Source organism: Montipora foliosa, chromosome 7 (genome assembly GCF_036669935.1).
Source record: "Montipora foliosa isolate CH-2021 chromosome 7, ASM3666993v2, whole genome shotgun sequence".
NCBI lineage: Eukaryota > Metazoa > Cnidaria > Anthozoa > Scleractinia > Acroporidae > Montipora > Montipora foliosa.
In genome coordinates this window covers 9,360,017-9,371,787 of record NC_090875.1, presented here as the reverse complement: position 1 = coordinate 9,371,787, position 11,771 = coordinate 9,360,017, and the positions used below count along the sequence as shown (strand labels likewise).

Below are 11,771 nucleotides of genomic sequence, written 5' to 3'. Positions count from 1 at the left end.
GTGGTTAGCTTGAAGTCCTTGCCTTGGCCAAAATACACCCAGTACGGAACTGTTTTCCAAAACAATTCATGTTCTACTATAAAACTTTTTTTCTTCTTCAAATATGTTATTTATTAGACTGTTCTTAGCAAATATGTGAAAAAAAAATCGGGGGTCACCGTGCTCGTTTGAGAGAAAAGGAGCATTTATTTCGCTATCGGGCTTAGTTTGCAGGAAATCTCTTACGTTTTGTACGCGCACATGCTCATGTGCGCGCGCTAATGACGCGAAAATCGTGCGCAGTAGGGATGTGCAATGCAATACTAAGGAATTACCTTAACGTCAATGTTTTTAATTGACAAAAGTCAGTTTCAGTGCAATAAACATCCTTGGGATTTCATCTGTTAAGGCCTTATGAATTGCTTACAATCTACTGGATCACTTACACTCCTATAGTGGGATTTTAATCTAAAAGGAAACGGCTTTATGTTAACAAAATTAGCATGGGTCTACCCATGATGTGACATCACAATCTGCTTTGCACTTCAGTGTTGAAAGAAATTATTTTTTTGCAATTATCAAAGGGATTCTTAGTGATGTTTCTGTTAAAGTGCTTATCACCTCAACACATTTTTCCACTTTACAAATACAGTAAACACCCGCATATAAGAACAAGTGGATTAAGAACATCAGGCTGAAATTTGGCCAATAAATCACCACATAAATAAGGACAAATTTAAGCCTGATAAATAAAACATGTTCTTAACACAAAGGAAAAGGGTATTAGGATAAGAAAACAATACAGTATGTCGTAACTTATGTCAAAGTACTATGGTGTTCAGGACCACTACAAACTATAAAATCTATTACAAAACAGCATTGTATGTTAACTAAACCTTTAGTAATATTTAATTTGAAGAATTTCTGAAACCAATTTTAAGAACATTTTAAGAACACTTTCAGGCTGATTTCTCACTAAGCACCCCTCAAATAAGAACATGATCAGCCTTAAACCTGAAAAAAGTGTTCTTATATGCGGGTGTTTACTGTACATCGTGTTGTTTTTAGAACTTTTATAAGACTAGAAAAGTGGTCACACTTTGAGTCATAACCGAGCAATGAATGGCAATGGGTTCGATACCGAGTTGACATCACAAGTTAATTTGCATTGAGATAGTTCTTTGAAAGCAGCGATGCAAATTAATTTGTGATGTCCATTCGCGGTCCCAGTATCGAACACATTCCCCTCCAAAATTTGCTTGGTTATTGATCAAAGTACGCATGACCACTTTTCCTGTCTTTCAAAGCCAATAAAAAAAGTGAAATTTCAATCTTAAGGTTCTAAAAACAACTATGTATTTGGGGCGATTTTGGAGAATAATTAAGGTGGAAAAGTGAATTGACATTACAGTGAGGACACTCGAACCATGAACACTTGATATTTTGTTGTACATTTTTTAGTGACTATAGAATGTGGGTTCGTCCTTTTGAGAAGAGTATTTAATGTTTTTACACTGAAAAAATGCTATACATGTAACACTATACATCATAAGAAGAGCCTTTATTTTTTCGTTGTCGAAAAAAACAATGTACACAAAAATGTCAAGTGTTCACGGTTCATATGTCCTTACTGTAAAGGCACTATAGGTTTGTTGTCTGATAAGTTTCTTTCCGATAATTACAAGTGGACTGCCTGTGAACTACAAAGCTTGGTAGCTGCACTTCCACTAAAAACAGAGCATTCACATTTTTTTTTGCCTTTGCTGACCCCCCAAAATAGAAGAACATTTGTTCATTGGTGTCACCCTTATATACCAGCTCTGCCAAAGCAAGGGCCTCTTTTGATCCACTGGCTGGCACTTTTAAGGTACAAAGAAAGTTTGAAGGTAGATATTTTCACTAATTATAAAGCATGAAAGTAAGAAGTCTAGGAGTAGTTACAATGTACAAATGTAACTGGTGTCAGTGCTGGAAATAATTTTTCTTTATTTACAGGACATATGTCCTTTCAAATCTTCATTTTGGTCGGACATTTGACAAATTGGACCGGACATAATTTATTGACTGACAACACCTTGAAGAAGATAACTCAAGATGTGCTGGTGAGATGTTCGGTCATCACGTCTGATCATAATGTGAAATTGGCCGGACATTTTCAAAATTTGGTCGGACAATGTCCGATGACCAACTGTTATTTCCAGCACTGGGTGTACATAGGTGGTGGGTCTAAAACACAGGTCACATTCCACAGGTCAGTGTACATGTCATTGATACAGACAAATAAACAACACCAAAAGTGTCTCCTAGTGCGAATCACTCTAAAAAAGTGGTGTTTCATGTCTAGGAGAAACTTTTGTCTTAGTTGTTCATCATTGGAACAGGGATGTCTAGTCTTGACCAGTGGAATGTGACCTGAGTTTTTGGCGTGCCTGTACACAGGGACTGAACAATTGACGGAAATCAATATCAATTAATCGATTTCTATTGATAATCTACAGACAATCAGTCGCACTAGTTTTTGTGATTACCGTCGTTTTCATCTAAGCATGGACACATGACGGGAAAACATGATTTTTGAAGTTCGAGTTTGGCAGCCGTTAAGTACCGGTAAACAATTGAAACTTTTGCGTGCCATAGTTCAAAAGTATTTGAAGCACACTTTATTAGATTAGGGTCAATTACCGAGAAAAAGTCTTCGATGTCCAGTCTTGCTGTCATTCTGTCAAACTTCGAATGATTGAAGACAAAACTTGCATGTTTTCCCATCACATGTCCACGCTTAGATGAAAATGACTGTATTAATTGTCATCTATAATTGATGCCAATTAATTAACCATAATTGATTGATCAATTGATTTTCTGATCCTTGATTTCCAACGATTGTTCAGGCCCTGCTGTACAGAACTAAACGGAAAGCTTGGCAAATCTTAAATGCACATTTTTGGATGACCTATAGAATACAGGGCCACTTACAGTTACGTGATGGATAGAGCAGCTAGATGGCTTGGCGGATGGTCAGTCAAGACTGAAGAGATTGTGTATTTGCAGCTGGATGGCTTGTCACTTACGAGTCACGTTACATTGATTGAGTGGCTCGGTAGCTCATCAGTCTAGAAGAATGACTGTATTCAAAGCGGGTCAGTGTACATGTCTACATTACATGCCTTAGGCTTCATCCTAAGCCTAAGCTCTAAGCCTAAGCGCTCATTTCCCATTTTAGCCCTAAGCACTCTTAAAATTTCAGCTTACAATTTACGGTTTGGTTAACCACACTTTATATAAGAGATCGTGTCAAGGATAAGCACTCGTTTACTGATTAATTAAGCCGAAGCGCTTGTTTCAGGGATTAGGCCTAAGCACTCGTTTAAAATTTTAGGTTTCATTTTACAATTCAGTTAAGTACACTTTTTACGAGATCGTGTCCAGAATATAGCAATTGTTTACTGATTAAGTACATGTATAAGCGCTTGTTTCAGGGATTAGGCCTAAACACTCGTTTAAAATGTTAGGTTTCATTTTACGGTTCGTTTAACTACACTTTTTACGAGATCGTGTCAAAAATATAGCACTCGTTTACTGATTAAGTATAAGAGCTTGTTTCAGTGATCAGGCCTAAGAACTCTTTTAAAAGTTCAATGTAGCGTTCTTTAAAAATGCAATTTGACTGACGAGCCGCTGAGCTACTGCGGAATTACGGCTTCAAAAATGGCCCTGTATTCTATAGTTGCTCCACATTTTTTCGCAATCAAAGAAACTGTCTACTCACACATGTAACACGTTGCTTTCCACAGTCAGTTCTTTTTTCACTCCTCCACGTTTGGGTTCAGGGTCAACGGAAAGAGAATTGTACGCAATCTGGGCTTCAAATTCTGTCGGAAAAGGCACTGCAATCTCCCTAAAGATGTAGCGCACAAATTAATGGTAAAAATATATATTTCAAAAGGGAAAAAACGTAAATCTTTCGGAGACTAACAGCTTTAACCCTGCTTCAGTGTCCGCCATTTTGAGATCTGACTGGCAATTAACACCGTGGGCTCAGATTTTTGAGAACGCAGGACTGGGCACTAGATAGTACCTTATTCCGGAATATAGGAATACAAAATACTTCGTTTTTGCGGAGATTCACGTTAAAATTGTCAAACATCTGCTCAAATGCTATTTTAAACATTTTTATCATCCTTGCTGCTTCGAAACGCGCCAAACATACCGTTGCAATCATCACTCCACATATTCTTAATCCGGAATAGGGTCAATCGAACGCACCCTTAGTTTCTCAACTACAGATTAGCACTGGGTTGCTTAGCTGACGGTATTGTAGGCGCACGGAATAAAGCTTTGGCGACACAGGTGTCAAAGTGATTTGGGCATCCCCTTGTTTTGGGTACAAACCCCGTACGGCCAAAACGCTAGTCACCCACAGGCGCCCCAAGTTCAGTCTGAGCCCCGGGGGGGACTCCAATATGAAACAGACGGGGATGCTCGTCGGAAATTTTGAATTTAACCCCTAAAGGAGACCAATCTAGGCGTGGCTTAAGCAAATTTTGACCCCTAAAGGAGACCGTTTAAAAACACAAAAATACGACACGCAATGAGTTTTAATGATAAAAAGGCATAATCATCGAATGCTTTTATCTAAAAAGAAAATTTAAAAGGAAATTTGACTTCTGTTTCTCTTCGCGTAATTCTGTGTTACTTCGCAGAACCCTAAACGAGACCTTGGTGGCATAAAATATTGGCGCTTTGCCCGGAACACCCTAAGCGAGACCAAAATCCAAAATTTACACCCCTAAGCGAGACCACGAGCATCCCCGTCTGTTTCATATGGGAGTCCCCCCCCCCCCCCCGGGGTGTGAGCATGGCCGACAAAAATATAAGGATTTGTAAGAGAATCCCGATAAAAAGCTAAAGAATATATGAAAAAAAAAGCTCAATTAAAAAGCCTAAACTTACGGCCATTGTGGATAGTTTCCTTCCTGTGTGGTTATTTTCCAGATCCAACGCGATTTGAGCCATTTCACAATTTCGTGGTTGTCAACAGTTATAATAAAATCCCAAGGCTGGAGACTAAATTCTCAGGTGCCACCAATTTGAGTCAAATATTCCTGGATAAAATATTCCCACGGTCACAATTTCACATCAGAATCAATTGACAAAGATTGAACTTTCATCTCAACCCACCATCAACGCGATAGGAGTCTTGCCAGCAACGTCAGGCGGTGAATACTGCAACCAAACAGCTTTCGAAGGCGGTGTTTTATCACAAGAGTGGGCACCGCTTCGACCGTTGATAATAAACTGACCCTTATCCGGGTGACAGACCGTAGCTCGGTGTCTGACATTTGCAGATTGCAGACTGCAGACTGGCTACAAATAGCGCTATTTGTAGCCAGTCTGCAGTGTGCAATCTGCAGTCTGCAAATGTCAGACACCGACCGTAGGTTGTCAACAGCAAATTTCTCTATTTCCCTAGGTCTCCCGACATGACTGCATTGACTCAAGCCTTGAAGGAATATATATGAACATGCAAATAAACATTGTTCGCGTAGGATATTTTGCTTCGAATATTTTGTGGCTGGACTTACGGAAGCCAGTGAAAGTTAATTATTAGCATCTGAGATAAAACAGTCGTGGCGGGAGACCCCGGCAAAAAATAAAAAAAATTGCGCTTGATCAACTACGGAAACAAATTTTATTTGCATAATTAAAGTTAATTCCTTGAAGGCTTGATAAATACAGTTACGATAGCGAATAGCCTACTACATACAAAGTCCTATTAACAAACGAAAGCGTCATGAATGCACAAAAGTTTGTTTGTTATTCATTTGTGTTTGAGCAGGTTGAAGTTTTGTATTCTAACCATCTGCGGATGTAATTACAAAGGCAGCACTTTCTTCTCAGTTATTAAAGACACTGAGTGTTGGTCCGGCCGATGTTCAACTAACTGAGCCACTGGTGCGCTGTGGGTTTGAAAGTAACCCAACCCCCCCTCCATTTGACTAGCCCTAGGCCTAAAATCCAACCTTAGGCCTAGAGTTAGCCAAATTGAAGGGTTTGGTTACTTTATGTTTTGCATGATAATCGTTGTTAAAATATGTGCGGGACGAAAAAATATATATGGTTGTTTACAACACAAAAAAATATATCCATGGTTGCTCACACGAGGTGTTTGCGTTAATAAAGAATATGTACTTTTTTTTTACTTAATTCGCATATTATTATAAGACAAAAACAAAACAAAAGATTCATCGAAAGCTAACCTTAGACCAGGAGTTTCTCGGCCTACGGTTACCTTTAATCAATGTTTAGGTTTGTTTAATTTCTGTATTGGTAAAACAGAGACCTGTAGTTTAATGTTTTGGCCGGGCGAAAAGTGGGGCGAGATACCCCCTTTTTTTGCGCTCGCCCTATTCTCGCGCGGCCGAAAAAAGAGCTCGCTCCTCGCTCGCTAGAAACGCTTGCTATGCAGGCTAAGAGACCCGTGACCTGAAACCTGTACTTGTTTTGTACCTGCCCCATAATATGCTACTTTTACAAGCACAAGCAGGAGCCCACAAGTAGGAGCCGATCACCTCCTGGCACAAGCTGTAAAAGCCTATCTGGAGCCCCCGACAAATTAATATTTCTTTTCCGGTGCTCCGCCACTGCTCCCTCAATGTGCGCCGTGACTAAACTCCAGTGTTTTGTATTTTAGTAAGTATTTTATTTACGTCATTTTGGATACAAACAACAAAAAACGAAGATAGAGTCCCGAACTGATTAAGAAGATTTAAGTTCCCAATAAAATGAATCAAATGTAAACTTAAACTAGCCTTATTTAACGAATGTTTTTTTTTTTCCTTGCTGATTAAAGATGTACTTTACCGTTGGTGAAACACCTTGAAAAGATCTGTCCTCTCTTAGCAATTATTGTACTAAGCAATCGTAACGCAGATCTGTTTATGACGTCAGTTCTGAACCGGTCTGTTTACGTCTTGTGGTTTCCTAGACGCCAAACGATTGTGCGCTGATTGGTCAAAAATCACCTGGCAACGACGCAACGAAACAACATCAAATGCGGCTGACAAAAGCAGAGGGTAGATTACTTCGAAGCAGTGTTTTGTGATTTTAAAGGCTACAATACTGGCTGCGATCGCAACTAAAGGAAGAGAATTATGATAACAACTAGTCAACGGAAACCTTTGCCGGTTTCTAAGCGTAGTACGGGAGGGGATGCAATTTATGTTGATAGGAATAGCAACGCGGACGTTTTGCCACCTTTGAAACCGTCGACGAAAAGCAATGTTAAACCGCACGAATCGAGCATTTCTGGAGCTCTTCCCCTTGTTGGAGGGGTTCAAGTGCAGCAGCTGTTTGAAGAAGAAACTAATCAACAGAATAAGAGCAAGATCGTGAATGAAAAGCAAGGTCTTCCGGCAGTTCACAGACCAGTTTCTGTCTCGGGAAACGGGTCGCCAGCGTCGGGAAGAAGATCTAGCATGAATGGCTCCGGAACGCTCAAATCTCGAGGGTTACCGATGACTCCAGAGGCGGCTATGAAACAGTTCATGCAAAAGCTAACGAGTTTTGAACGTCACGAAATCTTCAATTATCCGCAAATCTGGTTTGTTGGGCCAAACGCGAAGAAACGTCAGGGTGTGGTTGGTGGAGCAAACAACAGCGGGTATGATGACGATCAGGGCTCGTATATCCAAGTTCCTCACGACCACATAGCTTACCGCTATGAAGTTGTGAAAATTATTGGTAAAGGAAGCTTTGGACAAGTTGTGAAAGCCTATGATCACAAGACGCAAACCAACGTCGCGCTCAAAATGGTGCGTAACGAGAAACGATTCCATCGGCAAGCTCAAGAAGAAATCAGGATTCTGGAACATTTGCGAAAGCAAGACAAGGATAATAATCACAATATTATTCATATGCTTGAACATTTCACATTTCGTGGACATGTTTGTATGACATTCGAACTTCTGAGTATGAACCTGTATGAGCTTATCAAGAAGAACAAATTTCAAGGGTTTAGTTTACAGCTGGTTCGCAAATTCGCTCATTCTATTCTGCAGTGTAGCGATGCGCTGTATCGCAATCGAATTATTCACTGCGATTTAAAACCAGAAAACATTTTGCTAAAACAACAGGGTAGGAGTGGAATTAAAGTGATCGACTTTGGCTCTAGTTGCTACGAGCATCAACGTATTTATACATATATTCAAAGCAGATTTTATCGCGCACCCGAAGTGATTCTTGGCGCTCGGTATGGCATGGCAATCGATATGTGGAGTTTTGGATGCATCTTGGCCGAGCTCTTAACAGGATATCCTTTGTTTCCCGGTGAAGATGAAGGAGATCAACTTGCCTGTATAATAGAACTCTTAGGAATGCCATCTCAGAAGCTATTAGACGGATCTAAGCGCTCGAAAAACTTCATTAATTCTAAAGGTCATCCAAGGTACTGTACAGCAACCACTCTACCAGACGGAAGCACAGTTCTAACTGGTGGTCGCTCAAGACACGGAAAAACACGGGGACCACCTGGCTCCAAAACATTTACAACCGCTTTGAAAGGTTGCGATGATGCCCAATTCATCGATTTTCTTCAGAGATGTTTAGAATGGGATCCAACTCAGAGAATGACCCCTTCGCAAGCGCTTCGACATCGTTGGCTTCGCCGGCGATTGCCAAGGGCGCCAGATGCGAACTCCAACGAGAAGAGCGGTTTTCAGCGGCAAAATTCTAGCTCAGGTGTTGCTAAACTGCCACCAGCTGCTCCAACGTCCGGTAAAGCGAAGCCTCGAAGACCTATCGAAGAAATTGTGGATGATGGTACCGATTCTGCCAAGCTCAACACAAGAACTGTTCTTCCAAAAATAGTCGGGAGATGATATTTCTTCAATTCAAGCTGATAATTGAACCAATGTTGTATTGTATCAATTTTAAGCTATTTTAAGGACACGAATTGGAAGTTTTCAAGGCATTTTCGTTTCTTTTAATATGACAAGTAGTACTGTACTCAAAGAGAAATTATATTTTATCGCATTTTCATGAGGTTCGTAAATTTTTGAAGTCCTTTAGCGTGTTTTAAGTTAATCATCCCCGCTGTGAAATCTTTGCGAAATGCATAATCGTCATGTTAGCTCATCATGCATCCGCACGCATTCACGGAGTTATGACAGCTGTTTTGCTCACAGTTTTGCAGGAAAAAACCCCTCCTTTTGTCGTTAAGACCAACAATTATAAAAAAAAAACCTTACCGTCATATAGAAAAAATCTTGAAATTAATCCTTGTACTTGTACAAGCAGCGCATAGGTGTTATCAATATTAATCTTTAGTTGTACATACATCAGCCGAATTTTTGGCTATAAATTTAATGCATGTTTTTTACCCGTATGAAAGCGAACTTAAGCGTTGTAATAAAGGGAAAAAGTGAATATTATGAGTTTACTTTTCCAATAAAAACAACTCTACGTATACGTCGCTTGAGCGGTTTATCATTGTGTCGTTTAAACAGATATAGCGAGCGACATTGCTAGTTGCTGAAGACAAATTCAATGTTTGTGGTACACATTCTTTCCTTTTCGCTCACTGATGCAAGTATTCGTGGCCATTGTGTTGGAAAGATAACAAATTCAGGTTAGACTAACACTGTTCCATTGGCCAATTAGCGTGAGGTTTCTTTAGATGTGACAGGGCAACCCTAAAACCGGGAATCCGGAATCACAGTACAATACACAGAGTAAAAACTATCCTAAACATTCATAAAAGCTAACGTTAGGCCTAATTAGGCCTAAAAACGTTTGTTTAGGCCTAATTAGGCCTAAGGTTAACTTTTATGAATGTTTAGGATAGTTTTTACTCTCTGTATTGTACTGTGATTGCGGATTCCGGGTTTTAGGGTTGCCCGATGTGATATAACTTGGTTATATTTGCACGGAGCAATCAACTAGTCCGTGGGCACAAGATACATAGACAAATGAACATAAAGAGGGCTTTGCCCATAAAAATGTGTTACTCCAGTCGTGTTCTGTGCATTTTCGTTGACCATTAATCAAATTTTACTGAGCTTATTAAAAGTGGGCAAGGGAGGTAGACTTTACCTCTGATGCATGGTTATTTTAGAACTGCACCCAACAAAGCAGAAAGGAATCAGTTGTTAGCATTGTTGTCCCCAATGTATATTCAGGGAACGTGATAACGAAATGTATGAAATCAATCAAATTTTAGGCAAATTGATTAATGTTATCTAAACAGAAGGGAACTTCTTATTCATGGGACTGTCAAAAAAGATCAAAAACGAGCACTTGAAATGTCCATAGAACACCTTGATCTGAGTAACTGCTGAATTAGTGCGTTTTCTTCAAAGTTCAAAAAATACAAAAATAATTGTTATTGTCAAGCAAGAAGAATGATAATTAACATTAGGCATTTTTGACCATTTTGTTTGTGAAAAAGAACCAGTCCTCTGCTTCCTTGTATGGTCTATAAAATAACATGAAATTTTGATGCCATGTGTGACGTTCAATCAGTGAATTAATAATACCTAAAGTGTACACTATTAAGTGAACAAAGTTTTCTGTGGCAATTATTGATTTCATATTCACCTGGCCTTAACAAGAGTGTCGGAGGATTAGTCCCTTCATCAGGGAGAACCAAGTGCTCACTTGCACCTTGGAAAATAGGGTAAAGATTCCTTGTGCACCATTCCACACCATAATGGTTTGAATTAATCAGTCATGGTTATATATAGCTCCTGGAGATTACTTAATTTAATTAACCCATTCACTCCTGTAAGGGCCACCGAGACTTGAAGATTTTACTCTGCCTGACACCACACAATTTTACTTGTCAATGAGGAACCCCACAGGAGTGAAAGGGTTAATCATGGTATCCCCCCAAAGTATGGCAGGGGTTTAATTAGCTGCAGAGGTGGTGAAAGAAAGGATCTTTACTATTTGGCCAAAATTTCTGAAAGATCTTTATTATTAATGGTAAATATTTTTGCAAGAAATGAATGTATATTTGAAGTACAGGTCATAGACAAAATAGAGGTGATCCTTGCGCTTAAAAGATTTAAGCAGTTGTCTCTCATTGACAGCTGAAACATCCAGGTGGCTTCAACAGGAAAAAAAAAAAAGAATTCTTGGAAATTTGAACCAAAAATTCAGACTACCTTTTGAGGTAGTTTTTTTATCCCATTTGGTGCAAACCAACCAGGATTTTCCTGCCCATTTGACAATTCTGCAGGCTCTACATCTCTTTTTGCATGTCCACTTTGCACTTTGCATGGATCTACTGTTTGGAAATGTTATATTTCATGATGGTAAGCACAATTTTGTTAATAACTGATCTGTATATTCAGAAAATGACGTAAACAAACAGAAAGCACCTGTGTCAAACAACTTGAAAATAACCCTGTTTTTTTACATGGGCAGAAATATCCTAATGTTTAAGTTATTTGCATAAAATGCCTCTAAAACAACCCTATTGTTTATCGTACTCTTCTGTTTAATAAGGACCCTTCCACCTCCATGTGATTTGAATGAATTTCATTCAACTTTTACCAGTCCCAGAAGTGAGATTTAAAGACGGTGTTGCTAGAATGAAAGTAAGGCTGACAATGAAGTTAGGATTAACCTAACCTACACCTAGGTTTGGCTAACCCTAACCTTGTTTTAGCAATGCCAGATTTAAAGATTTTACTCATCAACTGCCCAGTATGGTTGAACCCATCAAGGACTGAGGTCTAAACTGGTATAGCTTCAGGATCACCAAGGGACATAATAAACCTCTCCACCACTTT

The 11,771-nt window shown here is 39.4% G+C and overlaps 2 protein-coding genes across 2 annotated transcripts in view; one reads left to right on the top strand and one right to left on the bottom strand.

The window, feature by feature from the left end:
- Nucleotides 1-4,021, bottom strand: part of LOC138010324 (EKC/KEOPS complex subunit LAGE3-like) — a 6,123-nt gene extending 2,102 nt beyond the window's left edge. Inside the window, exons 1-2 of the mRNA XM_068857245.1 lie at nucleotides 3,953-4,021; nucleotides 3,746-3,874 (exon numbers count right to left, since the gene is read on the bottom strand). Coding sequence (XP_068713346.1) covers nucleotides 3,746-3,874; nucleotides 3,953-3,981 — 158 coding nt within the window. The 5' untranslated portion in view covers nucleotides 3,982-4,021. The remainder of the gene's footprint in view (nucleotides 1-3,745; nucleotides 3,875-3,952) is intronic.
- Nucleotides 4,022-7,017: 2,996 nt separating this feature from the next.
- LOC138010321 (dual specificity tyrosine-phosphorylation-regulated kinase 2-like) lies at nucleotides 7,018-9,442 on the top strand. The gene has a single exon (XM_068857243.1). It carries the CDS (start codon nucleotides 7,131-7,133, stop codon nucleotides 8,853-8,855), a length of 1,725 nt encoding a protein of 574 aa, XP_068713344.1. The 5' UTR covers nucleotides 7,018-7,130; the 3' UTR covers nucleotides 8,856-9,442.
- The last annotated feature ends 2,329 nt before the right edge of the window (nucleotides 9,443-11,771 follow it).

Excerpts from the sequence above, each read along its gene's own strand:
- LOC138010321 (XM_068857243.1), top strand. The coding sequence starts at position 7,131 with ATGATAACAACTAGTCAACGGAAACCTTTGCCGGTTTCTAAGCGTAGT.